Consider the following 27,078-nt stretch of genomic DNA (forward strand, 5'->3'; position numbering starts at 1 on the left):
GTGTGTGTGTGTGTGTGTGTGTGTGTGTGTGTGTGTGTGTGTGTGTGAAAGGTGTAAAGTAGTGGGTAGTGATAGAGAAACTCTCCAAAATGAAAGAAAAGTATCAACAAAACTAAAATATATAGAAGAAAATGAAAAAGTTTGGAGGGGACCACAAACAGGGCAGTTTTATTACTACCTTTGAAAATTTAATATGCACTTTAAAAAACTTACTTCAGCAAAAGTTTCTCAGTTCATGCACAGCCCTCTTTTTCTTTGTATTTTTTAAAATGTTTCAGCCTGTGGTTGATGATTAAATTGATAATAAAGAGAAAAATTAAAAAAGAAAGCGTTTAAGTTATCTTAAAGTGAAATGGGCTGCCTGGGGAGGTGCTGGGACACTCCCCTCCTACCTCCCCACATCCCATTAAGGCTATTCAGGTAAGTGGTAGACTAGAAGGCTTTAGGGCCCTTCCAACTTACATTCTGTGATTCTGGGAAGATTTTTACAAATTAATTCTTTTCCAATTAGTTAATTATTTTTTTGTCAGCTAGTTGTTTGTAAGATGAACTAAGTGAGACAGCTTTAGAGCTGGGAGGCATAAGCAGCAGCCCAGGTGGGAGGTGATGAGAACCTGAGTTAGGGTGATAGTTACAGAAATGAGTACACAGGGAAAGGGAAGTGAATCCTAGAGACAGTTTCAAGAAAAACCAGAAAGGTTTGGTGACGTGATTGGATGTGTGGGATGAAAGAGTCTAGAACCAGAAATGATGTAAGAGGAGAAGGGTGAAGATGCAAGGACTCAAACATTGCGCTTTAGGCAACATCTTAAGTTCATTACCCCTCTCCACAATTCAGTGTCTAGTTTCATTGCTCCTGTAATGTCTAGAGTCTTGATGTTCTACGTCCCCAAGGGTTATCAGGCCTGGGAACACTGACCTATGCCATCTAAACTGATGAGAGACTGGTTTATGCTTTTTGTAGATTAAACTTTCCGATGAGAAATGTTGCTTTCCACTGGCAGTATACGAAATCAGGCTCAGGAATGGTACAGCGGAAAGAGGCCTAGCTCTGGAATTTGAGGACCTTAGTTTGAATCCTGCCTATGGAGCTTTGTTACCAGTGTGACCTGGGGCAAGCCATTTAGTCCTTCTATGCCTCAGTTTCCTCAACCCTAAAATCAGAGGGGTGGCTTTTGAAGACTTTTCTACTTGTAGATCTCTGAGGTATCTTTATAGATCAGCCAACCCCTACCAACCATGTGCTCTTTGAGACTGGGGGCTCAGTAATTACAACTCATTTCTGTAGTGCTTAAAAAGGGTCTAAAAACACTTTCAGAACCTTTTGAGATCAATTGTACAAGTATTAGTATTCCCATTCAGCCAATGAAATAGTGAGGTTCAGAGAAGTGAGACTACTTGCCCAGAGTCCCAATAGTTCACCATTAAGTATTAGACCTAATATTTGAACTTAGGTCTCTTGACTCAAGGCGTAGCGTTCATTCCACTCGCCCAGGCCATTCTCTCACAGTCGTGTGTATAGGTTCTTATAACCTCTAAAGTGCTGGAAGAGAATCAGGGTCCAACAAAGAGATCACCAAATCTAACCCTCTCATTCCACAGATGATGATGACATTGAGGGACACAGAGAGGAACAGCTCTCAAGAGTCACATGGGCAGGAAATGGCTGAGCCAGTGTTCAAACTCAGTTCTTCTGATTCCAAATCCAGCGCTCTTTCCACCATAGTGTGTCTGTCTGAGTGAGCAATCCTAGAGATATTGGCATGCGTTATCTGTCTACCAATGATATTTGAAACTATTGGACTTATACAAGTTACTTAGTTAATGAGTGTGTGTGTGTATATATATATATATATACACACACACATACATATATATATATACACATACATATATGCATATATACACATTTATATATGTGTATGCATGTATGTGTGTATGTATATATACCCATGTATGTAGTGTACGTAAGATGTATACACACATGCATGTATATGTAAACGTATACATGTGTATATATGATGTGCACACACATATGGGTTGTGTGTATGTTGTGTGTGTGTGTGTGTGTGTGTGTGTGTGAAGAAGAACAAGAGGAGGCCAAGAACTGAACATTAGCGAAAGGACTAGATGAGATTGAGTTGGGTCATTTATAGATTTACTATAATGTTTTGAAATCGACTCTCTTACCTCTTGCCATTCATCATTCATTGTTCCCTTTCTTTCCTCCAGCCCTACCCAAATTGTAATTTCTCCTACACAAGTTTCTCTGACTCAAGATTACATGACTGTAATCAGAACTGAGCTCCCTCCGCTTTTTGATATGGATAGTTATAGCATTTAATAGAGTTGGGCAGCCAGCTCCATCGCTGCTAGGTCCTGCCATTCAAAACTGCTCTAGGTTGAAGAGTTCTTAAGTTTGCGGTTTCAGGACACGTAAAACAAATGAATTCCCTTGTTTGTAATAATCCATAAACCTGGAGTTCTGTGTATTGCATTTTCTTAGAAAGTTGGATACCTGTAGTGTTGGAAAGTAGACCCGAGCCAATTAGACATAGGAATTAAGCTTGACCTTCCTCTCGAACTAGTCAGCAAATGTTTATGGAGTGCCCGTTAGGGCCTGAGAACTCAGCTTACTTTACCACCTTGTGGACGCTAAAGAGAATTAAGCACAACAAGGCTGCTTCAAATGAGATCACCTGCCCCTACTTCTGTTTCTAGATGGCTTCTGAGGATCCTTCCAGTTCTAAAGCTATGAAGTGGGTCTTCTAGATCTAGATCTATATATTTTAAAGTGAAATTGATGTTTAAAACTGTTTTCCTTGTCTCTTTTAAAAATACAGGCTCTCTGTTGGCTGTGGATCACTGGACTTGAAGTTCAAAGGGACTTTAGAGTTCATCTTACCCTTGTTTCTAAGCTCATCTTAGCTTGCTACTTTTTCAAATGAGGAAACTGAGGCCCAGAGACATTTAAATGGCTTGCCTATGGTTGCTTGGGCTGCCATGACCAAAGATACTGCTTCTGTTCTATTGGACAGCCCTTACAGCAGCTTACCACAGTAGACAGGGAGGCAGGCTGTGTGGGCAGTTATCACACTCCTCATTCTACAGGAGAGGAAATTGATTCTCAAGGGGAAGTGACTTTCCCAGAGTCCAAAACAAAGTGAGCATCACTCAGAGTTGGAACTCAAAAACCAGGATTCATTGAATTTGTCCAGCTCTGTAGATCAACTTGAATTTCTTTGGTAGGGGAGGAGGAGTAGATGGGGAGTCCCGACTTATGATTTCATTTGTGCAGTAAACTCCTAGTGTAGAAAGCACTGGCACTTGTGCAGTTCAGCAGCTAGTCTGTAATTTAGAGCCTTGCTGGCTTAGTTAGAGGTTAAGTGACTTGTCTACACTTACATAGTCAAATAATGTTAGAGACAGGATTGAACCCAGTTCTTCCTTACTCCAAGGCCATATGCCTTCCCAAAATATAAGCTGAATTATGAGCTCACATTTATATAGCATTTTAAGGTTTCACTTTCCTCATAAGCACTCTGCAAGGCAAATAGTATGAGCATGTTATTCCCATTTCATAGGGGAGGAAACAAAGGCTTTGAGAAATTGTGCCTTCCACATAGCTAGTAGAGTAAACGGTTGAATTGCTCTGGTTCCCATATAAATAAATGTCAGGACTGGGGTTTTAAGCCCAGGTTTCTCTCTACTCTGGTCCACTGCCTTTTCTACTCTACAACATTACCTTTCTACATGAGATGAGTGTGCTTACAGTACTGTATATGAACTCACATTGTTTTCTCACATCAAAACTGTGAGGTAGCTAGTATCACTATCCCTATTTAACAGATGAATAAATTGAAGCTCAGAGAGCCATTGATCTCAGAGCAGAATTTGAGTCCCTGTTTTCTGATTGTAAGGCCTGTGATTTTTTTCATGCTGTCTCTTTTTCCTTGTAAGTAATACTTTCAAGATTTAACATAAGATTATATAGATCCAGGTCTTGAAGGTACCTTAGAGACCAACCTGCAACCTCGAGGCCACATGTGGCCACATATGTCCTTTTAGTAAGGGGATTTGTTCTGTGAAGTTTAGATTCTGTGAAAGGGCCACACTTGAGGACCTAGAGGGCCACTTGTGGCCTCAAGGCAGCAGGTTCTCCACCCCTGATTCTAGTCCCAACCCCATCATTTTACAGATGAGGAAACTAGCGCAATTGAGGTGACTTTCCCAAAGTCACATAGGTGGTAGCATGTGGCAGATCTAGGATTCAAACTCAGTTCTTCTGTTTCCAAATCCAGTGTAAATAATTAATTAAATTATAATGATAAGTTAATTAATTAAAAAAATCTTTATGTTCAATGAAATATGCCTGTATTCAAATAAAAATTCAGGTATTTTCCGTGCTCCCAAAATGCTGTGGAAAGGAGATAGAACTTAAGTAAGGCAATAAAGTGGTGTAAATGAAGGCACAGCAAGCAGAAGAAACAGTCACAATCCAGGAGACTAGTGTTGTCTTTTGGAGGCTGGGTCACTCCAGATGATTACTTTGTCAATGGACTTGTAAATAGCAGTAGAGCATCTTGTCTAACTAAAGTTTCTCCGTTCCCCGCCCCAACCCCCACCAAACTTCTCTGTGTAAAGTTCTTCATGAATTATCTGTGAAATAAGAGTTATCCAGAAAGAAGACTTTCTCCTGTAGCACCCATCACTCTGATTTTCAGCTTATTTTCATTGTAGTTATTATCATATTGAAGTTCATCCTTATCATCGCTGAGAAATGGATCACCTATGGCTTTGGAGCATCACCATTGAAGGATAAACCCATCAAATCTCTCCTAGAAAGAAATCTCAACAACCTTTCTTCTATAGTTGGTTGGAGGGGATTTCTCTCCCAGGACACTAGAAATGTGGGAAATCAGTCAGGCTCTCAATTTGAGAGGCACTGCCCTTCTAGCTTGTGAGTTACCCAGGGCCTTCATCTTCTAGTCTGCCTTAGTCTCTTCATTAGTGGTTTTACCAGGAGATGAACATAGAGAAAAATAAAAGGAGATGCTCCTTCAGTGAGTTAATTTGGCTACTTGTTAGCAGCTTTGGTTCAAGATTTGGTATGTGAGTAGGTTGAAGTTATTGATCTGAGTTTTTTAGATTGCTTTTGAATTTTCATTTTTTTCAGAGAGATCCCTGTCCCTCCTCATCATGGATAATTGGGAGGTTAGCCACGAAGCTGGTTCATCCTGAAAAGTCTGACAGTTCTGTTTTTTTTTCTGTAAGAGCCCGGCAAGGAGGCAGGCAACATCAATGTCCTTGGTGCAGGAGGAAAGATGCCCATTCCATCTGCACTTTCTGCTGGGATTTCATTTTAATCCTAAACGTTGAATCCTAACAAAAATCAAGAAAAGCTCCCTTGCTAAGTCTCAGCTGCCCTAAGGCCACTTCCTCTCCTCATCCTTATGTATTTTTAGTAAATAAAGGACTTACTGTGTGTGGCTTTTTTTTTGGCAGGCAGTTTATTTTTGACTATAACATGTTTCATTACATGGAGCATGACGTCAGTGTATGCATGTGGGGGCTTTCTCTTCAGCCAGAAGCTAGAGGCCCCTTACTGTTTCCTAGACTACAGCTTGGATAAGTAGACTTGTTGGGGTTTTTTTTTAAATAGTTGTCATTGCTTTGATATTTCTTTTTAAGTTCTGCTTGAATCTGTTAAGGAGCTCCTGAAAATTTGAATTGTTTGAGAATGAATGGTACAGGCTGCAACAGGTATTGGTGATGTTGAGATGAAAACATTTATACAAGAAGAAATAAAAGTCAAGGAAGCAGATAATCGACCGATTTATCAACCTTAGCAGACAATTTTTCTGATAATGATGTGGTAGCCATGGTAAATTTACTTCTGATTGCTTAAGGGGACAGATCCTATGTGCTGTATGCAACATGGAAGGCCAGTACTTTCAAGTGAATGGGTGAAGGAGCAGAAATCAATCTGTAGATTATCCAGTGTTACTTTGGGTCCTAGGCTGGCCTTTTGGCAAGTGGTATGCTTAGGCTATGCTTTAAGACATTTCTTACTGTTGTTCCTGCAACCAGAACATTCTATTTTAGTGCTGATTTTTTTTTTCCAAAAGGGAGAAGGTTCTGGAGTCTTCATAGTCATTTTAGAATTAGAAAGCCTCCCTTGTTTGACATCTTGCTTAGAAAAATAATCTTTTGTCTTAGAGGTTTGCTTAAAGCACAGAGATGAATCTCAGGAATAGCTAAGTTCTAAGGCTTCTGACAAGAAATAGACTTCAGCTCATTAGCAGCTAGTAAGTTTAGTGCCGTCTGAGTACAGTTCTCAGTGTACTCAATGATGTTTGTTGATTGGCAGTGTGATCTCTAGTCCATAGAACACCATACAGTTAATTTCATTTAAGAACCTGAAATGTAAAAACAAGTTTCCAAGCAGCAAAAAAAAAAAAAGTCAATCAACAAACATTTATTAAGTGCCTATTATGGACCAAACACTGTGCTAAGTGCTAGGAATTTTTTTAAAAATTAAAAAAAACAATGAAAAGACAGTCTCTGCCCTTGAGGAGCTTACAATCTGATGGGAAGAAGACAGCACATAAGAGGAAGCAGAAAAGTAGGCGAAAAGAGAGGGATGTGTATGGTGTAACATCATTCCAGAAGAGTGCTGCCATTTGGGAAATGAAGAAATGTTGTCACAGAGTTTATGTAGCCCAGCTTCCTTTTCTGTTTGGAGAGCCCCTTAGCCCTCCTTTGGAGCTCATCTACTTTTGCTTGGCACCCTTCTCTCATTCTAGATTCTAACAGGCCTAGTAATCTGGTCGTTAGGCCCTTCAGAAGATTAGAAGCAGTGATGGGGCTGCTAAGGGCATATATACTAATAGCAGGGAAAAGTTATAGTTACAAGGATAAAAACAAAAACAATATAAAACAATAACAACAACTCAAAGTACAACAGCCTAGGGCTATTTAATATAGTAGCAAATAGGTCTGCCTACCTCAGTAGCTAGGGAAGACATCATTATACTAAAGCAGAGCACGATAATTTATGTTCCTAATGATGACCCGAGTTACATAGAACAAAGTTTAATTATATTCACTGTACTTTATTTTAAAAGACCAGTGTGCGTTTGTAAATGACAGAGCCAGGAATAAAAACCGACCATGTCTCCTAACTTCAAATTTGGGGCTTTTCTCATCCCACCATTGTGACTGTCCATCAGTCAACAAATATTTATTGAATATTTTATGCATAGCAGCCTAATGGATGTCCTATGGAGAAGTATGGAGACATGTTTTTTGTCCCTAAGGAATTTGAAAGAGCAGGATTGCACAGTAGTATCTTGGACTGTTAGTCAAAAGCCCTGGTTTCCAGGCTAAGCTTAGTTACTTGGTCTTGGACAGTAATGATATTGTCTCTGGGCCTCACTTTCTCATCTGTAAAAAGAGGGGAAATGGAAGTAGATGCTCTCAGAATCCAACTTTAACAGTCTGTGATTTTATTAAATATACAGTTTTGCTGGGGAGATATGACTTATACATGAGACACAAATAGAAAAAAAATGCAAGACAGTATATAATCAAGGGCTAAATTGTATAGTAAATATAAAGATTATGAATGTAATAAAAAAAAAAAGGAGAGGGAGGAGAGACCAGTAATATGTTTTAGAAAAATTCCCATCAACAGAGGTTTAAAAAAGTTTTGCAGGTTAAAAGGGTAGGCTTTTGTTGCCTGGAATATCCACTTAACTGGAGCACCTCATTCCCCACAGATGCTGGGTCAGTGAAGCATCAGTGCACTGAGGCATTTGAATTATCTTTCATGATCTGAAGATTCTTTGAATGACCTTAGCAAATCCCTTTCTGCCTTAATTTTCCTCTCTGGGGGTAAGGACTATAGGAATGATGCCATTTTCTTCTTTCAGAGGGGTGTTGGACTTACCTCACGTGGGATGTGTTTAATGTTTCAGAGAAAGGCGCTATGAGCTTTATACTTTTGAAGATCATTCTTTAGTACTGCTCCAACCTGAGCAACCTCAGTCCATTCTGCCTCATTGTCTCCCTCCCAGAATCACAGATTCTCTAAATCTAAAGGGACTTCATCAAGTGGAATCTAGGCAGCCCTGAACAGGAATCCTCTCTATGACATCCCTGAAAAATGTCTATTCAGCCTTTGCTTGAAAACCTTGGGAGAGGGAGATCCTGCTGCTTTCCAAGGCAGATCATTCTACTTTGGGATATGTAGCTCAAATTGTTAGGAAAAATTCCCTTACCTTAATCTGTCTCTGCAATGTCCACACATTGCTTGTATTGCTTCCTTTTGAGAAGTAGAACAAGGCTAATCCTTTTCTCATATACCTGAAGACATTTGTTGCATTCCCCCCAAGATGTTCTCCTCTCCAGGCTTAGCTTTTCCATTGCCTTTGTCCAGTCCTCATGTAGTATAATGGGATCAGGAAGATCTGAGTTCAAAATCTGCTCTAGATACTTACTAACTGTGTGACCCCAAGCAAGTCACCTAACCTCTATCATTCTCAGTTTCCTTACCTGGAAAATGAGGAAAATTATATCACTTACCTCATAGGGTTGTTAAGATTTAATAAGACAACATATATAAAGTACTTTGCAAACTTTAAAGTTCTGTAAGTATTTGATGATGAGGAGGAGGAGGAGGAAGATAATATTTTACCTAATGTTTGCAACACATTATCATGAAGAATGTGACCTGTATTAAATTTTATTGTTATTTTTATCCTAATCAGAGTCTTTAAAAATCTTAACACGTTAGCATTGCTGTACAACAGGACAGGCTTATGGCAGATGCACCTTTTCTTAGGTCATCCTTTTCTCTTGCTAGGCCTGATGATACATTTGCCTTCGACTGACTTACTTTTATCTAGCCTCAGTGCCCTGATGGCACCTTTTTCCCATCTGGATGGATGACAGGAATTTGGTTGTCTTTACGACCCTGGCAGTTTTAAATAACTAGCGGTTTTTATTGTCTTCTCTGGCAGCATTGGCCGCAACTGGGTGCACCTAGGGGCATTGATGTTTCAGTAATCTCTAGCCTCAGCATGCCACCTAAGACTGTTGCTCTGAACTGTGGAGCAGATTGTAATGCAAGTACTTGCATACCTGAACTAGTGGCTGGAACCCAAAGAGCGTGAAAAGCCTCTTGGTTTCAGGTGGGAGTATATTGGGTGCCGCCTTGGAGGATGTGTTAATGAAACCCATGTGTTAAAAATGGGCTAGTTTGCAGGTGGGCCTTCAACTTGACAGCTAAGAGGGTGCAGAGAAAAGCTTGATTTTGCTCATAAAATATAGTTTAAAAAATAATTTTTTGAGTTCAAAACCAAGGAGTTAAAAGAAAATTAGAGTTTTTTTTTAATTAAGTATTAAGGCAGTGAGTTAAGCCAGTTGTTGACCATTTCTAGTACAGATTCTTTAATGTCAAAAAATTTCAGACTAGACATGATAATAGTTGTGCTATTGGGATCTATTGATTGAGAAACTATATAATGTCCAAAAGGCTGCTATGAATTTATGTAGTACAATGGAAAGAGCTTTGGCTCAGTAGTGAGGATTCTTGTCTCCCCCACTTTGTAATTGCATGACTTCCCTACACCTCAGTTTCCTCATATGTGGGAGGGGGTGGAACTAGAGAACCTGTAAGGTTTCTTCCTTAGCTAGTTGGGGCAATGCATAGATTGTTGGGCCTGGAGTCAGGAAGACTTTAGTTCAAATCCAGCCTCAGATATTTATTAGCTGTGTGATCTTGGACAAGTCACTTTACATCTGTCTGCCTCAGTTTCTTCACTGTAAAGTGGGTATAATTGCACCCTCTCCATGGGGTTGTTGTGAGGATCAAATTAGATAATATTTGTAAAGTGTTTAGTACAGTTCCTGGCAAACAGTGAATGCTTAATAAATGCACGTTCACTTCTCTTCCAGCCTGTAAATTGATGATCCTGTGATGGTATATTTTATTAATCACTGTAACATCTACATACGTTTGAAAATACTAATACTTATGTATTTCTGCTACATTATTTATTCAGTCGACAGAAGGTATGTTTGTTTATTTATTATATGGAATTACTTAATCAGCGTACTGGGGCTGTTGAGCTACTTTTTAGGGCTCAGAAGTCTGGTTCAATCAAAGAAACCATCAATCTTTGCTCTAGTTCTGCCTTCAGAGTGTTCGGATATTTCAATCGAACAAGTTCAGAAAATCCCCTTTCACAAATGTATGTCATGGGGAAAAGGCTAAGGTACTTGAAATTCACAATTTCATTAGGTCATTTTGGGTACCCAGAGCAGCTACATAGTCAGAAGTTAGACAAGTGCTTTGGTTGTAAAGATTCCCTTTAAAGAATGGCTATATGAAGGTTCCATTAAACCAACCTGTTGTTTTGATGTCAAGTTGAGTTAGAATGCCAGGCCAGGAGCCAGGAAGATCTAGGTTCTAATAGCACTTCTGATATTTCTTAGCTGTGTGATGATGGGCACTTGAACTTGTCTGGCCCTCAGTTTCCTCATCTGTTCAGTGGGAATAATAATACCTATACAATGAGAATAATAATAATACTATCCAAAAATAGTATTACCCTGATAATAACAATAATACTATATAGTACTGTTTGACCTTGAGGTTCAGGTGAGGTAATGTACACGAGGAGCTTTGCACACCTTAAAGTACTAGTTAAATTTCAGTTATTGTTTTTGTCAACTAGGAAGCACTAGGGAAGGTGCTTATGAAGGTATACATGATTTCATGGTCCCCTTACAATAAATATCATTTGTCTCACTTGTTGGAAATCACCAAATTGAGTAATTAAATTAATTTCAAAAAATTTTTCATTAACATCATTCATTAGGTCTTAATTGAGTCACTGTGCAGAAACAGTGCTAAGCATTGTATACATTATATTATATGGTATATTACACTAAGTTATATTACATGGTTGTTGTCCTCAAGGAGCTTACAATCTAGCAGAGAAATGGAGTCATTGTTTTACTAACTTAATTTTAAGTTAAAACTAGTTGAATAAGCTTTACTAACTTAATTTTCTTTCCCCCCTTCTTTTCTTGGGGAGGAAAAGCTAGTTTATTTTCATAGCAATATAAATATTTTTAAAAATTATCTCTATTTTAAAAAACTCTGTCATAAGCTATTATCAGTATGTGTGCAACACCAGCCAGATAATTGACAATAGAGCTGGCTTGATCACAACAGGTTGATATCAGAATATGGGCCAGTATGTTCTCTGCTTGTTAGGTGGGAAAACCAGTGGAGTAAATATTCTTGTGGTGATGTACTAGAAGGTGAATTAATAACTCAGTTAAAAGGTGTCAGATAAAAATGAAAAAGTTGGAGATCAAACAACAAAATGGTATGGAATGGTTCCTTAGCCTGCTTTATATAAGTGATATAGCTACCTGTTTTCAAAACCACTGGACATTTAGGTGGTATGATGGATAGAACTTTGGATCCAGAGGCCAGAAGACCTGGGTTCAAATCCAGCGACAGACACTTACCAGCTATGTGACCCTAAGCAATTTTATATAATCTCAGCCTCAGTTTCCTAAACTGTGAAGTAGAGATAATGATAGTACTTCCCAGGGTTGTCGTGAGAATAAAAACAAATAATATTTATAAAATACTTTGCAAGCCTTACAGCATCATATAAATGCTATTATTATTATATAATTATATAAATGATAGCTACTACTATGATTATTCCTACTCCTGTGAGGATATGTTCTCTCTTCATAACTGGTTTTTGAGATGAATATAGCTCAACTGATGGAAATGATTTGTGGGTTGTTATAGGGATAAGATGTAGATAGCTAGTATCTACCTCCGTTTGTTTTTCCCTTTAATTTGTCATGGAAATCTGTGAGTTCCTCTTTCTCCTGGACTAGAGTGCTCTGAGTTGAATGTGAGTTGTCTGAAATGTATAGCTGTCCTCTAGTTGATTGAAGCTGTCAACCATAAAAGAAGTTGCAACATGAAAAGGCAATAGCTTTCTCTTCTGAGAATGTAGCAAGAGTTGTCAATCTCAAGTTACTGAGTTACTACTTTGAGAACTGAATTATAAATAAATGTGTTAGGTAGTGGACTGTTTAGTTGTTTTTTCCCCAAAGGAGAAATATCTGCTACGTTGAAACAACATTTACCCAGCATTTCCCCCACATTCTGTGACTGTCCTTGCCTCTATTCTCCATTCTCCAGAAGCTCCTGATCTTTATACCATACTGTGGTATGAAATTGACAAGGATTCACAAGAATTTGACAGTCAAAGACACATTTGGGTTAGAAAATTAGCAATGGAAATCATCTTTTTTCTCTCATTATTTTTTGTCCTGGAGTTTAAAAATAATGCATTTGCAAGGAAATTATTTACATTGGCTATTTACAGGTTTCCTCGGGAAGCTTTAGTTAAGAAAGCCGTGAAGCTTGGGGTCGTCCTGCCATGTGAAGCATTTCCTGGACTGTTTTATCTGCTGTGTCGTATGATGAAGTGTGATGACTACTTGCTGGTTGACAGACAGGAAAATGGAGGTGTCTTGCTGCCCATGGGCATTTCAGATTTTGAAAGAGAGTCAAATGTCAAACCTTGTTTGTTCTAAAGTTTGTGGTGTCAAGCAAATTAATCTTCTGGACTGCAGGAATGCTTTGCTTTGAGATTCCTGATGAGAGTGGTTTGTTTTTTTTTAAGTATTTTAAAAGTGAATTTGGTGTAAGTGAAAGGTTCTGGCTGCATTGGAGTCCTAGGAAGAAAGTACCATTCCAGCTGCAATGTAAGCTTCCAGATAACTCTGCTAATGTGCCTCCGCCTTTTAAGGCCCACCTCTTTGGTGAGACTTAAGGTAAAAATAAAGATAAATACAGCAGGCAAAATAATAATAATAATAATAATATTTGCAGGAAAAAATTTCTTGTTGCCTCAGCTTTGTGAAACAAAAGGGCAGTTGGCATTTTCATGACTTTTTTTCCCTCTTACCTCTCACTACTGCCCTGTCATGGTTCCTCTGAAAGCTTCTGGTCACCTTACATTTGATCCCAGGTGATAACCAAAATAATTTGAGGTCTGTTTCTTCTCAGGTTTCTGTACTTGTTCTTTCTAGGCCATGCATTAAAATTATTTTGTGGTTTATCACTTGAATAACCTCAATTTCAGTAGCAAGCATCTTTGGAAAGGCTATTAATAGAGCATTAGGAGTAAAAAAAAAGTTCTTTATGCATTTGATTTTCCTTGTAATCAACCCACTTGAGGGTGTGTCCATGTCTACTGGTTACCATTTGTATGATCTTGGACAAGTTCTTTAGAATAGATGACCTCTAGGCCAGATCCATGTTCCTATGATGCTAAGAAAGTCCCTTCCAGCTCTATCTGTGGTGATATTTGCACTGAGTTGGAAAATGGAGAACTGATGATTATCTAGATATTTCAGGAGAAATATGCTATGCTACTAAAGTTGCTTTTTTATTTTTAAATTTTTGTGGTTAAAATTCTTTGTCTACACTGTCAGATTTACCAGCTGATTGTTTTACTCTCCTCGTCACAGGCATCTGCTTCCCAACATTTAAAAATTCTGTGGCAATGTGCTATTTTGCTACCTGGTTACATATTGTCCCCCAGTGCTCTAGTGCTGGAGGTAAATCTACTTATCCGGACATCACCTTTTCACTAAACAGTGATTATGAAGAGGAGAATGAAGTAAAGGAGGCAATGGTGGCTGTGGTTCCCAACTGCATTTAAAATGAGAAGGCTTCAAGCTTCTTCTCTGAAGTAGTCCCCAGGCTTACTTATGGTTTGGGAGGAAGGAAGTCTAGGAGCCCAAATGGGCAATAGCAGCAATTTTGTGTCCAGTTGATGTAGAAGAGGCATTAAGAACTGTGGGAAAGCACACAAGATCAGTACTCAGGAAATGGGGGCTCTTTTTAGTTCTGGCTCTAACTACCTATATGACCTTGGACAAGTCACAACCTCTGTAGGCCTCAGTTTCCTCATCTATTAGATACAAAGATTGGATTAGAATCAGGCATGGGGAACCTGGGGCCTCGAGGCCACATGTGGCCCTCTAGGCCCTCAAGTGGCCCTTTGAATGAATCAAACTTCACAGAAGTTTGATCCCTTAATAAAAAGGATTTGTTCTGTAAAACTTGGATTCAGTCAAAAGGCTGCATCTGAGGACCTAGAAGGCCACATGTGGCCTTGAGGTTGCAGGTTCCCCAGCCTTGGTAGATGCTCTCTAAGTTTCTTTCAGCTCTAACATTCTGTGCTTCCATGGAAACTCTGTTCTTCCCCATGTACCAGTGAGTCTTGGCTCCAGAGACAGCTCGAGTATATTTAGGTGTGAGCTGTAAATTGATGTGACGCCCGTTCAGGTATTACTCTTCCATTTTTCATCTTAATCTTCATAGTGGGCATTTACTTAATTGAAAAGTATTAGGGCTAGAGAAAAGACTCAGTGCAGATGCCATGCTGTCTCAATACCATTATGTTTGATAGTATTGATAATGTCTTCTAATGGACACAACCAGTATTTCTCAATAAACACCCAAGCATTCCTACCAAGTACAGTCATGTTGCGTTTTTCTCTAGCTATTTATAGAATCAGTCTCTATGATTCTCCCAAAGGATGAGAGATTCCATCCAAAATCAGGAAAGGTATCTTCGAAGTAATATAAAATTAGCCACTGTTTTTTTTTTAATTCTTCTTGACTCCTTTTCAGTAAGAGCACTCTTTCTGAGAAAGCATCGTGAAGACGAGCAGGGCAGCCACAGATTTCAGAAAGCAGTAAATATATTGAAATCAAGTAGAAAAAAATGAGAATTTGTGGTAAATCAGAAGAACCTAGGATTTTTTTAAAACAGAAAATGTAATTCTATTTGACTACCCCCCAATTCCATTTGATATTTTACATTTCTTTTATGACTTAATAAGGGATCTCAGGGAATAGTTGTAGAACTTTAGCCTAGTGAAAGAATTTGTCATATTTCTTCTCTAAATAGCATGGGAGATCAATGCATTAGTTTGTAGCTCATGCGTTACTAATCCTAGCTATTTGAAAAAGAAACATCATGTTATACAGCAAATAGGGCCCAATGGAGGATTGAGTGGATCTGAAAATAACTGAAGAGAAGTTTTGTGCCATAAATGGGCAGCAACTTATAGCTTTCTATAACATTTATATATAGGCTCATAGATTTAGAAGTGGAAAGGATTGTAGAGACCATCAGATCCAATATCCTCATTTTACAGATGAGGAGACTGAGGCACAGAAAGGTTAAGTGGATTAAGTGTCAGTTTTGGAGACCATAAGAAAATTAACATGAATAACTTTGCAGGTGTTATTTGCCAAGTTACTTGAAGCAATTTATGGCTTGTATTTCCTCTCCCTGGAGTTAAGCTAAATCCTTTTTAGCTCTGAAATCTAGGTGCCAAGGTGAGATCCAGCCCTGGAATTTTATATACTAACATTGTATGTTTTAAGGTTTGTCTTCCAGCTCTAACATTCTATTTCTAAGGTTCCTTCCAAGGCTAACATTTTGTTTCTAAGGACCCTTCCAGCTCTGACTTTATGTGATTCCCTGAATAATCATAACAATACAATTTCTTTACATTTGCATAGCATTGTGTAATTTTCAGAGAACTTTGATACATGTTCTGTCATGTCCTTACAACAATATTGTGAAGCATGTATGATAGATCTGGGGTGTGTGTGTGTGTGTGTGTGTGTGTGTGTGTGTATGTGTGTGGTGGAGGTGGGGGGTGGTATCCTCATTCCACACATGAGCAGCTGAGGTTCATTGACAATGGGACTTGACCAAATCACTCAGCCTTTTTTAGGCTTGTCTCAGGTTCTTCCTCCATGAGACAAGGGGGAATGGACTAGATGATCTTCAAAGTTCTTCCCAGCTCTCAATCTTATGATCCTCTGACTTGTCTGACACCATATGAGGTCACTAAGTAGCTGAACTGGGACTTGAAACTAGGTCTTCTGACTGTCAGGGCTATTCCCACTATGGGCTGCATCTTTAATATTGAAATAAAACTAAAAGCATCATTCTTCCTTTTAGCAAATGGTCTTCATCGTTGCCAACATCATAGCTGATATTTATATAACATATCATGATTTACCAAAAGCTCTTTCTATGCAATAACTCTGTTATCATTCATTTATTTCTTTGCCAGTTTCTTCTTTCTCCTGAAACAATCTACTTTCCATTTAAATTTATTCTAAAAGGGCATTGACAGATTGAAAATTATAGTGGGATATTAAAATGCTTTAAACATTGACTATTCTGGATTACTGAATACTTGCTGTTCCTAAGACTCAGGTCTAGCTACTTCCCTATTCAGAAATCTTGAGTGGCTTATTATTGCACTCTGGGAGAAAATACTCCTCAGCATGGCTGAGACATTCCACAAGCTGGGGCCCACTTTTCTTTTTCAAGTGGAGAACAAAAAAAAGGAAAAAAATGAAGTGGAAAACTATAATTTATGTAAAGAAACTAACAACCCTTTGGTTTTACGCATTGTCTTTATTATTTTCTTTAAAGTTTTATTTGTGACCTTTTTTGTGTCCCAGAATTTCCCTCTTCTTTCACCTCATATAATCCTCCCTTGTCACAAAGAAAAGGACTTAAGCAAAATTTACTAATGCAGCAACCACATATACAAAATCTGGCACCCCGCTTTCCAACCCAGAGTAATGAAGTGTTCCAAGTCAATAATGGTCATTGTCTTTAATCTTAGTTCAACTGCATTTCACTATTGTTTTCATTCACATTATTTTAGTCATTATCTGTAATATTATGGTTCTTCCTTCTTTACTCTGCATCAGTTCATATAACCCTTCCCAAGTTTTTCTTTAACTTCTCACATACATAATTTCTCATAGTGCAATACTAATTAGCTACATTAATATACCACCATTTATTCAACCCTTAACTTGTGGCTATCACAAAAATTGCTGATAATATTTTTATGTTATGTGGGATTTTTCTGGCTTTGACTTCCTTGGAATAAATGCATATGATGGAGTCAACTGTGTACCTTTCCAGATTCATTTCCTATTTTTCCTTTTTAGGCACTATATTCCAGCTAAACTGGACTACTAGCTATCCCCTGAACTTGATATGCATCTTTGAAGAGGCTATCTCCCATTCCTGGAATGCACACCTTCCTTTGCTCTACCTTGTAAAATCCCTGGTTCCACTTAAGGCTCAGTTTAGGTGCTACCTTCTACGTGAATCCTTTCCTGATATCCTTCCTCCCCTCTCCTTAACCTCACTCCCTCCTTAGTATTCTTTCCCACTTGAAATTACTTGGTATATGTGTTGTATCTTCCCAGAAAAAATGTAAACTCCCTAAGAGGTAGAGATGGTTTTATGGTTATGAATGGAAGGAAGAAAGGGAGGGAGAAAGAAAGGTAGGAGAAAGGGAAAGGTAGAAGGAAGGAAGGAGGGAAGTAAGAAAGGAGGGAGGCAAGGAAGGAAAGTAGAAAGGAAAGAAGGGAGGAAGGAAGAAAAGAAGGAGGGAGGGAGAGAGGGAGGAAAGGAAGGAAAAGAGAAAGGAAGGAAGGAAAAGCTTTTATTAATTAAATGGCTGCTGCGTGACAAGCACAATTCTAGGCCCTGGAAATACAAAAGTCTTCCCTCAAAGAGCTTATATTCTAATGGGAGAAAACAACACATTTGGGGAAATGGTGACCAGAGAAGGGAGCCTTTGTCTATAGTCAAGCATATCGTGAGTAGAGCCAGAGGATAGTCAGTAGATTTTTGTGCCATTGCAATCACCTAACACCTAGAACAGTGTCTGACAGGAAGTACTCAATAAATATCTGTTAAATTGCACTTACTCTTGTTATAACCTCTTTTCAAGATTTTGGCCACCTAATTAAAGTAATTTCCCATATCACAGTTGGTTCTTGGGTGGAAGGGAAGACTGTGATGTATATTAACAATTCATTTTAAATGTCTTTAGACATGTATTGCTCATTAGAAATAAACTTGGTATTCTTCATTCCTCCAGATGGTAGTAGACAGGAAGACGCAGAAGGAGAACTTAGTGAGGAAGAACATTGGTTTGGAAACTCTTCGGAGACCCCATCAGAAGCATCCTATGGAGAAGTCCAGGAGAATTATAAACTGTCTCTCGAGGACAGAATCCAAGAGCAATCAACTTCCCCAGACACTTCCTTGGGAAGTGCGACCCCCAGTAGCAATACCTTGGAGCTGATAGCTCTGGAAAGTGAGGCCCTACGAGACCCATTACAGTGTCAAGGTCACCTTTCTCCTGGTGTGTCTTCTTTGTGTGATGATGACCCCCCTGGTTCAAACAAACCCCTGAGCAGCAATCTGAGGAGGCTGTTGGAGGCTGGTTCCCTCAAGCTAGATGCTGCAGTCACCGCCAATGGCCGAGTGGAGTCTCCCGTCAACCTTAGCTCAAATCTCTCCTTTTCTCCACCATCTCATCATGCCCAACAGCTAAGTGTTCTTGCTAGAAAGCTGGCCGAGAAGCAAGAACAGAATGACCAATATATTGCTGGTAACCGCTTCATATGGAATCAAGGCAAATGGCTGCCAAACTCCACCAACACCTGCGGCTTGTCGCCTGATTCCGCCATCCTCAAGTTGAAAGCAGCGGCCAACGCTGTACTCCAGGACAAATCTCTCACGAGGACTGAGGAGACAATGCGGTTTGAATCCTTCCCCTCACCGTTCAGCTCCCAGTCCGCCAGTTCCACTTTGGCAGCTTTATCCAAGAAAGTGAGTGAGAGAAGCTTGACCCCTGGGCAGGAGCACCCTCCCCCTGCCAGCTCTTTTCTCTCTCTGGCTTCTATGACCTCCTCAGCAGCTCTTCTGAAAGAGGTCGCTGCAAGAGCTGCTGGGAGTCTACTGGCCGAGAAGTCTTCACTGGTGCCTGAAGATCCTTCGCCGCCTCAGCCTTTGGAGAAAAAACAAGAAAAAGGAACCCCACCCCAGTCCTTGGAGTTATTGTTGCTCCCTGTACCCAAGGGAAGGGTTTCAAAACCCACCAATCCAGGTAAGGAATCTTTGATTTTAGCCATCTTACTCAAGACATCTGGGTTTGCTTGTCAGTTTCCCTAAGGTCCCGTTCATTTTATTGTTTCCCTTCCAGGCTGGGGTATGAACAAAAAATAAAAATAAATAAAAAGGAAAACAAAACACTTTAAACAGTATGGTGGCTTTTTGCGTATATGTCAAACAAAGCCTTCATATTTGATAGGTAATGAAATATCTTTGAGCTCTATGATACCACCCTCCTCCCCTTCAAACAAATGAATTTTTTTTTTCCCTCACCAAGTTCAGGCTAGGTCCATACAAAATATATTTAATGGGGAAGATCAAAGGATTACTGTCAGGGAGCGCATGGCATCACTGAACATGTGAAAACCAGTGCTTTTGAAATATTGGACAAGGGAGAACTCTGCATCCTGCTGCCTTCATCACAAATGGACTTTTGTATAATCAGCTGCTTGCTCTGGCCTAATTTGCCACAGTATGTACTATTATGTTTCCACTTTTTGTTACATTACAGAAGGAGAACCTATTTTACTTGATTCCTACATAATTCCTTAAGAAAAAGGAAATGAATTTTAGATTTTTTACATTATTAGTTAATAAATACTCTGTCTCTCTGTCTTTGTATGTTTTTCTTTTTTTCTGTCTCTGTATGTCTCTCTCTGTCTCTGTGTCTGTCTCTCTTTTTCTGTCTGTCTGGCTTTCCAGACTTGTGATTTATCAGTTGGAGGACAGAATAGTCCAGTGTAAAAACTCCTTCTAACAATGTTGATGGTCACCTTCTGTAACTCATCTGTAATTTATACTCATAGAGAGCCACCTGGAACATTAGGAAGTTAAGTGATTTGCCCATGATCACATAGCTAGTAGGTGACAGAGTCAGGGCTTGAAGCCAGCTCTTCTTGATTCCAAAGCCAGCCCTCTATTCCCTCTAGCTAGCTTTCCTAAAAGGAGGTCCACATGGAAAATTCACAACTCAGGTTTTTCTCTCTGGAAAGGCTATGTTAACTTGATCTAGGAAATTATTGAATTCAAGAGAAAACTTAGTCACTGGTGAGACCTCACGGTGGCCATATTTCTCTTCTGTTTTAGTTTATAAATGGCATGAATTGAATGCTCAGGTTTCCATAGGAGTGTATATGGAGCTTAGGTTTTTTTTTTTTATCAAGAATATTCTGCTAAACTGGAAAAGGAAATTGTTGTTGTAGGCCCTTTGTTCTCAAAGAGGAACAGTGACATCATGAGGGTGATGTCTTGACTTGTGCATGAATTGGATTTAAGTGAGGCAGAGCTGTGCAAAGTCATCAGCCTCACTCTCTCCTCCAGAGTCATTGGAGTCCAATGGCATAACAAAAGTCTAGATGATGGTGATGGCCCCTTTTCAGGTAGATTGGATAAATTGAGTAGAGGTGTGAAGAAGCATGAATTAGAAGTAATGCACTTGGGGATCAAAAGCCAACTGTGCTTGGACTCTTAACAAGGAACAACATCCCACATACTACTCAGTTACTCAGAGAAAAACCTTTAGGAGTGATCCCTAAATGGAGCTTTCTTAGAATGCCGACCCAAAGTTCTTGTGTGTTGCAAAGTCAGGGAGGCAGGGAAGTTCAGTTTTCCTCCCCCCCCAACCCCTGCTCTCCACGAAGGAGGAATCAGCTGCTGGCAGTATCCCTAATGAGAGAACCAGCCTTTCTCCTACTCCGAGGCTGCCAGTATATAAAAACAGGGAGCCCAAGGGCCTCTTTGTTGTTCCTCTTAATGTGACTGGGCTCCTATGAGTGGAATGAATTTGTTGACCAGATGGATAGTAACAGGTAAGCCCCTGGTGGTAGATCAGTGCAGCTCTGGGGAATCTGGTGTTTATGGATGGCTTTGTTGTGCATTTATGTGAAAGTCTAGTGTGTTGGGACACACTTCAAGGGGCCTGAGGTTTTAGACACAGCATGCCAAAGGACAAGCTGATAACGTTAATGGCTCTTAGTCCTGGACATTATTTTGAGAGGGAGCCTGTGGCAGTGAATGGCTGCTCCCCTCTGGAATTCCTCTTCTCTTTCTTTTCTGCCTAAAGCGAGGTCCAGCTTTATTCATATACACAGTGGCTGCATGAGTTAAGGAATGAATGAAAAAAAGCATTTATTTAGCACTGTGTGGAAAGAACTGTGCTAAGTGCAGGGAGTATATTATTGGTGTTGTTTGTCCTTCATTCTCGAAGAGGACCATGACATCAGGAAGATGATGCCATGACTTGCAAGTGAATTGGATTTAAGCAAGGCAGGGCCATGCAAAGTCACCAGCCTCAGGTTCTCCTCCAGAGCCATCTGGGCCTTGTGTCTAGATATAAATCAAATGACTGGAGATGGGCCTGATGCAGTGGGAGACCTTGGTCTTTTTAAATTAAAGTCTTTAAAGGGTCTCAGTTTGACTGAAGCAACACCCATTCAGTAATTAAGGCTAAGTAAGAAATGAGCCAGAGAACGGCCTCTTTACCTCATCAAAAAAAAAAAAGTCAATCTGGAACTGTTTTGGACAGAAACCCTGATACAGGCTTTACCAAGGGGTACATGACACAAAAAAAGATCCCGTGGTGTAAAGAATGGTAGTTACCTCATAAAAGAATGAAGTCCAATTTGATACTTAACTTAATGGTCAGGTTAACATTCTAGACACACCACAGGGAATATATATACATATATACACACATACATACATCCATACATCTATGTTAGGGGATTGGACTCGGTGGCCTTTAAGGTCCCTCCCAGTTCTAAATCTATGATCTTATTGTGGGGAAAAATACAAAAAAATCAAGCAAGCCAAAAAGAAAAGTGGTAGATTTGGATGATAAAAATAACACTTAGCATTACATAGTCCTTTACAATTTGCAAATACATGTAATATATATAAACATAATATATATAATATATATAAAAGGAAAGCGAGACAGGCCTTGCTCCCATTCTAATAGAGGGGCGTATCGATGTGGAAGTCAGGAAGACCTGGCTTTGAATCCCACCTCAGACACTAGCTGAGATTCTGGGTAATTCCTAGAACTTCTTCATAGCTCAGTTCCCTCATTTTCAAAATGAGAGGGTTGATCCTGGTGACGTCTAAGGGCCCTTCCCACAATAAATCTGTTACCCTGTTCTCTGGGGAAGCCTTGGTTGGGAGGATTGGGGTAGGTATTAGTGGTAAAGGTGACCATGTCAGGGGTCATGGCAGCCTTACAATGGAAACATCTCTATCACTGTTATCATGCATTTATTAAGTGGCCGATAGTCTGAGAAACCTACTGGAATCTGGGAACAACTTAGCTCCATTCCTTAGTCTCAGTTAATATGCTAAGGTAGATAGATGCTTCAAAGTAGGAGCAGTGACACACCCAAGTTGTGAATTATGCCTCTGGGTAGGTTGTGTGTCTGTGTGTGTGTGTCTGTGTGTCTGTGTCTGTTTGCAGACAGACAGCTTTGAACGAATAGTGCCTGTATAATATCAATGAATAATAATAAGAATATTCTTGACAAAAAAAAATCACTTAAGTTCCATATGTACTCCCATGGAAACCCGAGTTTACAATGTATGCCATTTATAAACAAAACCACAAGAGAGATGATATGGCCACCCTGAGGTCACAGCAGTGACTAAACTTTCCCTTGAATGATTTACTAGATCAATCCAACCTAGCCTTTCCAGAGAACAAAACCTTGGGAAAAGGAAGTGGAACATATAGGCATCTTCTGCATTGCAAAAGATGTCTTCTTGTGTGGCTAGCCTTCTTTTGTTGATTTGGAAGAATCTTTCATGTGGATTATTCAAAATAGTGACTAATTAACTCTTCTTAACCGATGCTGCCATCTTCATTATGCTTATTGTAGCTTCCACTTAAACTACTATTTGATCATATGCTGGCTTGTAATCATTTTCAAAACTGCGTTGTTATCAGCACAGTTCTATCCCAGTGATGCTAGAAAAGAAATAGATGGATGGACTTTTTGGGGTCTTTTTTTGTCTTTAAGGAAGCAGTTCAAAATGATGTTTGTTTAATCCTCAGGTAGCCTCATCTGAGATGAATGGAGTTGCTTTCATTTCCTTGTCTTGCCTGCTGTCTGACAAAATACAGTGGTGGCATAGTGGGAAGAGCCCTAAAGTTGGAGTCACAGGCCCTGAGTGTGAATCCTGGACCTACCATGCGCTCCCTTTATGACTGTGGGCAAATGACTACTTAACCTCTTCAGACCTCAGTTTCATCATCTGTAAAATTAGGGGATTGGACTCAGTGGCCTTTAAGGTCCCTTCCAGTTCTAAATCTATGATCTTATTGCTGGAAAAATACAAAACAATCAGGCAAGCCAAAAAGAAAAGTGGTAGATTTGGATGATAAAAATAACACTGAGCATTTACATGGTCCTTTACAATTTGCAAAGTGCTTGACAAATATTATCTTATTTGATCCTCAGAAAAACCTGGGAAGTGGGTTGCTGTTTATTCTCAGTTTACACACAAAGAAACTGAGATACATAGAGGTTTAAGTGATTTGCTCAGCATCACATAGCTAGTATCAGAGGCAGAATTCAAATTCGGATCTTCTCACCTAGCTGGCTGTGATAGATGATCACTCTTATGTACTGGTGTCATACTCTCAATAATCAATAGTTGGACTGAAAAGTGGTTAGAAATGCACAGTTCACAAATATGGTCACCACTATGGCTGCTACTTGTGTTCCTGCTAATAGCTGATACCATCTATTGCTTTAAACTTTGCAAAGCATTCTCCATTCTCATTTGAGCCTCATAACCATCATCTGAGGTATTATTACTAGTCCTGTTTTACAGATATGGGAACTGGGGTTCAGAGGGCTAACATAAGAATAGCAAGCATTCTATGGAGAAGTTAGGTGTCTTGCCCGTGGTCACTGTCAGAGGCATGCTATCTATTTTCTGAATACATTGGGCAATTAGGATTTATGTTAAAATTCATTTTGACAAGACTTGGACAAAGAAGCTGCCTTTTGGTCATAATAAACTTCACTTTGCTGAAGTTTTACTTAAAAGCTTTGAATGATGTAAGATACTTCAGAGGGAATAATAATAATAATAATAATAATAATAATAATAATAATAATGATAATAATGATAATAATGATAATAATGATAATAGCTAATATTTATATAGCCCAGGAAGGAGGCAGCTAGATGGCTCAATGGATAGAGTGCCAGGCCTGCAGTCAGGAAGACCTGAATTCAAATGCAGCCTTAGACACTTACTAGCTGTATTACCCTGGGCAAGTCACTTAACATCTGTATGTCTTAATATATTGGAGAAGGAAATAGCAAACCACTCCAATACCTTTACCAAGAAAACCCCATAGAGATTATGGTCCATGGGGTCATGAAGAGTTGAACGTGACTAATGATTGAACAACAGTTTGCCAGGCTCTGTGTCAAGCACTTTACAATCATCTCATTTGATCCTCACAACAACCCTGAGAGATAGGTGTTATTATCATCCTCATTTTACAGATGAGGAAATTGAAGCAAACAGAGGTTAAGTGACTTGCCCGGGTCACACAGCTAGTGAGTGTCTAAAGCTGCATTTGAACCCAGGTCCTCCTGTCTCCAGGCCTGGTGTTCTACCCACTGTACCTCTGATCTGCCTCAGAATAAACAAAAATTATTAAATATTCAGGTGCCTTGAGATGACAAAAAGGTGTCGCAAGCAGGCTCACCAAGTGCAGGTCTGTTTTCTTTCCTCTTTCTCTCACTTTAACAAGAAATTGCCATAGCCAAAGGGTGTGTCCTTTTCATTTATATATATACAGGCCATGCCGGCAATCCAGCAGGCATGTGAGCAAACTTTAACGTGAAAGGTTATAGAAAATCTGGTTTTAAAAATTGAATCCAGTCTTTTATTTTCATCTGGCCCAAAAAAAAAAATCAAGAGTTCTCCAATTCTTAGAGGGGGTGACTAAAAAATTGTTATCATATTTTTATACTTTGAATTGAATTAAATTAAATGGATGTACTTACTAACCAAATTTAGTTTGCTGTATTGATGTTCAATGTTAAAGCCTTAATAAAATATTTAATTAAATATAATTAAGAAAAAAGAATTCTCCAGTTAGAAGTATGGAGAAGGAAGCATTCAGGCTGGATCTCCATAGCGCCAAAACAGCTGATTTTTCTTATTCATGTCTAACTTTTCCAACTCCCCTATCCTAAACCAAGTTTTTATTAAAAGGTTCTATTGACAAAGTTATTAAAATGTGGACTGGAGGCCATCTTTGTCTTATCCTCACATTTTTCTGATGAGGAAACTTAGATCTCTTTAGGTTAGGTGATGCCTAAGGTTAATAAAGAGAAAGCAATAAGCTATCAGGATTTGAATCTCAGACCTTCAACATAGAATGTGGGGAGATCTTTCTCTTACTTTGCCCTGCATCTGTTACTTTTTATCCTGGTCGCAGGTAAGGGTCCTGAGGCAAAGTCTTTATTAGAAAACTTGGAAGGAAGGATTGCTGGAGTGGGAAAACAGGCTATTTGATGACTTATTTCTCTCGACAATAAATTCCTCAGTTTTCCGTTTTGCCTTGTCTGTATGGCCATAGCCTGAATGGAAACTTTCTTCAATTTGTTTAGTGATTTCAAACCATCTGATGACTGCCTCCAGTCATTTATCCAGAAAAAACAAGAATGAGTGTTTAGGGTATTTTCTGTGAAAGCAAGCTTCCCCTCCCCACCTTTTCCCCCACTTGGTGACCCATCATCTGATAAAGATGCAGACAAGAACACGTTTAATTTTTAGTTACTCATCTTCATAATACAGAGGTGTAAGATGGTAGCAATAGAAATGCTACCACCTTTGGCCATGGGCCACAGTAAGCATAAGCAGATCAGAGAAGTGGGGTAGGGGATCTGCTCTCTTTCTTTCTTTCTCCATTTTCAACTATGGTAAAAATGAAACAGAATCTGTGGGAAAGCCTTAGGTATAGGTCTGATTGAACTTAATAGTATAGTTTTAATCAACTTTTGGGACCGGGGTGGGGGGTGGGGAGAGAAGGAGTTGGAAGGCTTCTGATGGCTTCTGATGTTATCCATATAGGGAATCCTGAATGTGGAAACTTCTCAAAACATGGGTGCAGATCAAGAACTCATCAGCAACAGCACTAATCTTAGTGGGAAAAACCCAGCATTCAGTGACTTGCCTTTTGTCGCAATAGCTAGTATGTATCAGATTTAGGATTTAAATGCCAAGTTTCTTAACTCCAAAACCAGAATTTGAAACAAGCCTGAAACATGTATATTGCTGTATGACCCTGGGCAAATACTTAACCTCGGTTTCCTCATCTGTAAAATGGAGATAATAATAGCATCTACTTTTCCTGGTTATTGTGAGGAACAAATGAGGTAATAATTGGAAAGCACTTAGCACAGTGCACGGCACATAGTATGCACCATATAAATGATAACTATTGTTACCATATTTCTAAAACATTTTGTAAACCTCTAAAGCACAGTATAAATTTAGCTACTGTTATTATTATTGTTTTAATAAACCTATTGCTTCTTAGGTCAGAATCTCTAGGAATAGTAATAATAATAAATATAGTATTTTAGGTTTACAAAGATCTTTATATACCTTCTTTCACTTGGTCCTCATAATCCCATGAGGTAGTTAGCAGCCATTTGATTATCTCCGTGTTTACACAGGAGAACTGAGGCTCTGAGTGGTCAGGTGATTTGCCTGTAGTTAAAGCAGCTACCTGTAGTCATTTAAAGCACCGTTAAATGTCAGGGGTGAAATTTGAACTCTGCTCTGTCTGGGCTCCAAATTCAGGATTCTTCCTCTCTGGTATGCTACCTTTCTTTGGCCCCAAGTATGCCAGCTTCCTTGTTTACAAACTTGGCTCTGCCTTTCCAGATTGTTCAAGATAGTGATGGGCAGCCAGCAGTGGAAAATCAGTTTGTCTCCCATGTCTCCCTTAAAAAACAAGTAGCAACAATTAAAAAACAA

The 27,078-nt window shown here is 39.2% G+C and overlaps 1 protein-coding gene across 4 annotated transcripts in view; it reads left to right on the forward strand.

Annotated features, from left to right (window-relative positions):
* Positions 1 to 27,078, forward strand: part of ZNF827 (zinc finger protein 827) — a 253,072-nt gene that overhangs the window by 12,652 nt on the left and 213,342 nt on the right. For all 4 annotated transcript variants that reach the window (XM_020978295.2, XM_020978297.2, XM_020978296.2 and 1 more), the window contains exon 2: positions 18,058 to 19,071. In XM_020978295.2, coding sequence (XP_020833954.1) covers positions 18,058 to 19,071 — 1,014 coding nt within the window. The remainder of the gene's footprint in view (positions 1 to 18,057; positions 19,072 to 27,078) is intronic.

This window comes from Phascolarctos cinereus, unplaced genomic scaffold, assembly GCF_003287225.1.
Source record: "Phascolarctos cinereus isolate Bilbo 61053 unplaced genomic scaffold, phaCin_HiC Scaffold_9;HRSCAF=440, whole genome shotgun sequence".
Lineage (NCBI taxonomy): Eukaryota > Metazoa > Chordata > Mammalia > Diprotodontia > Phascolarctidae > Phascolarctos > Phascolarctos cinereus.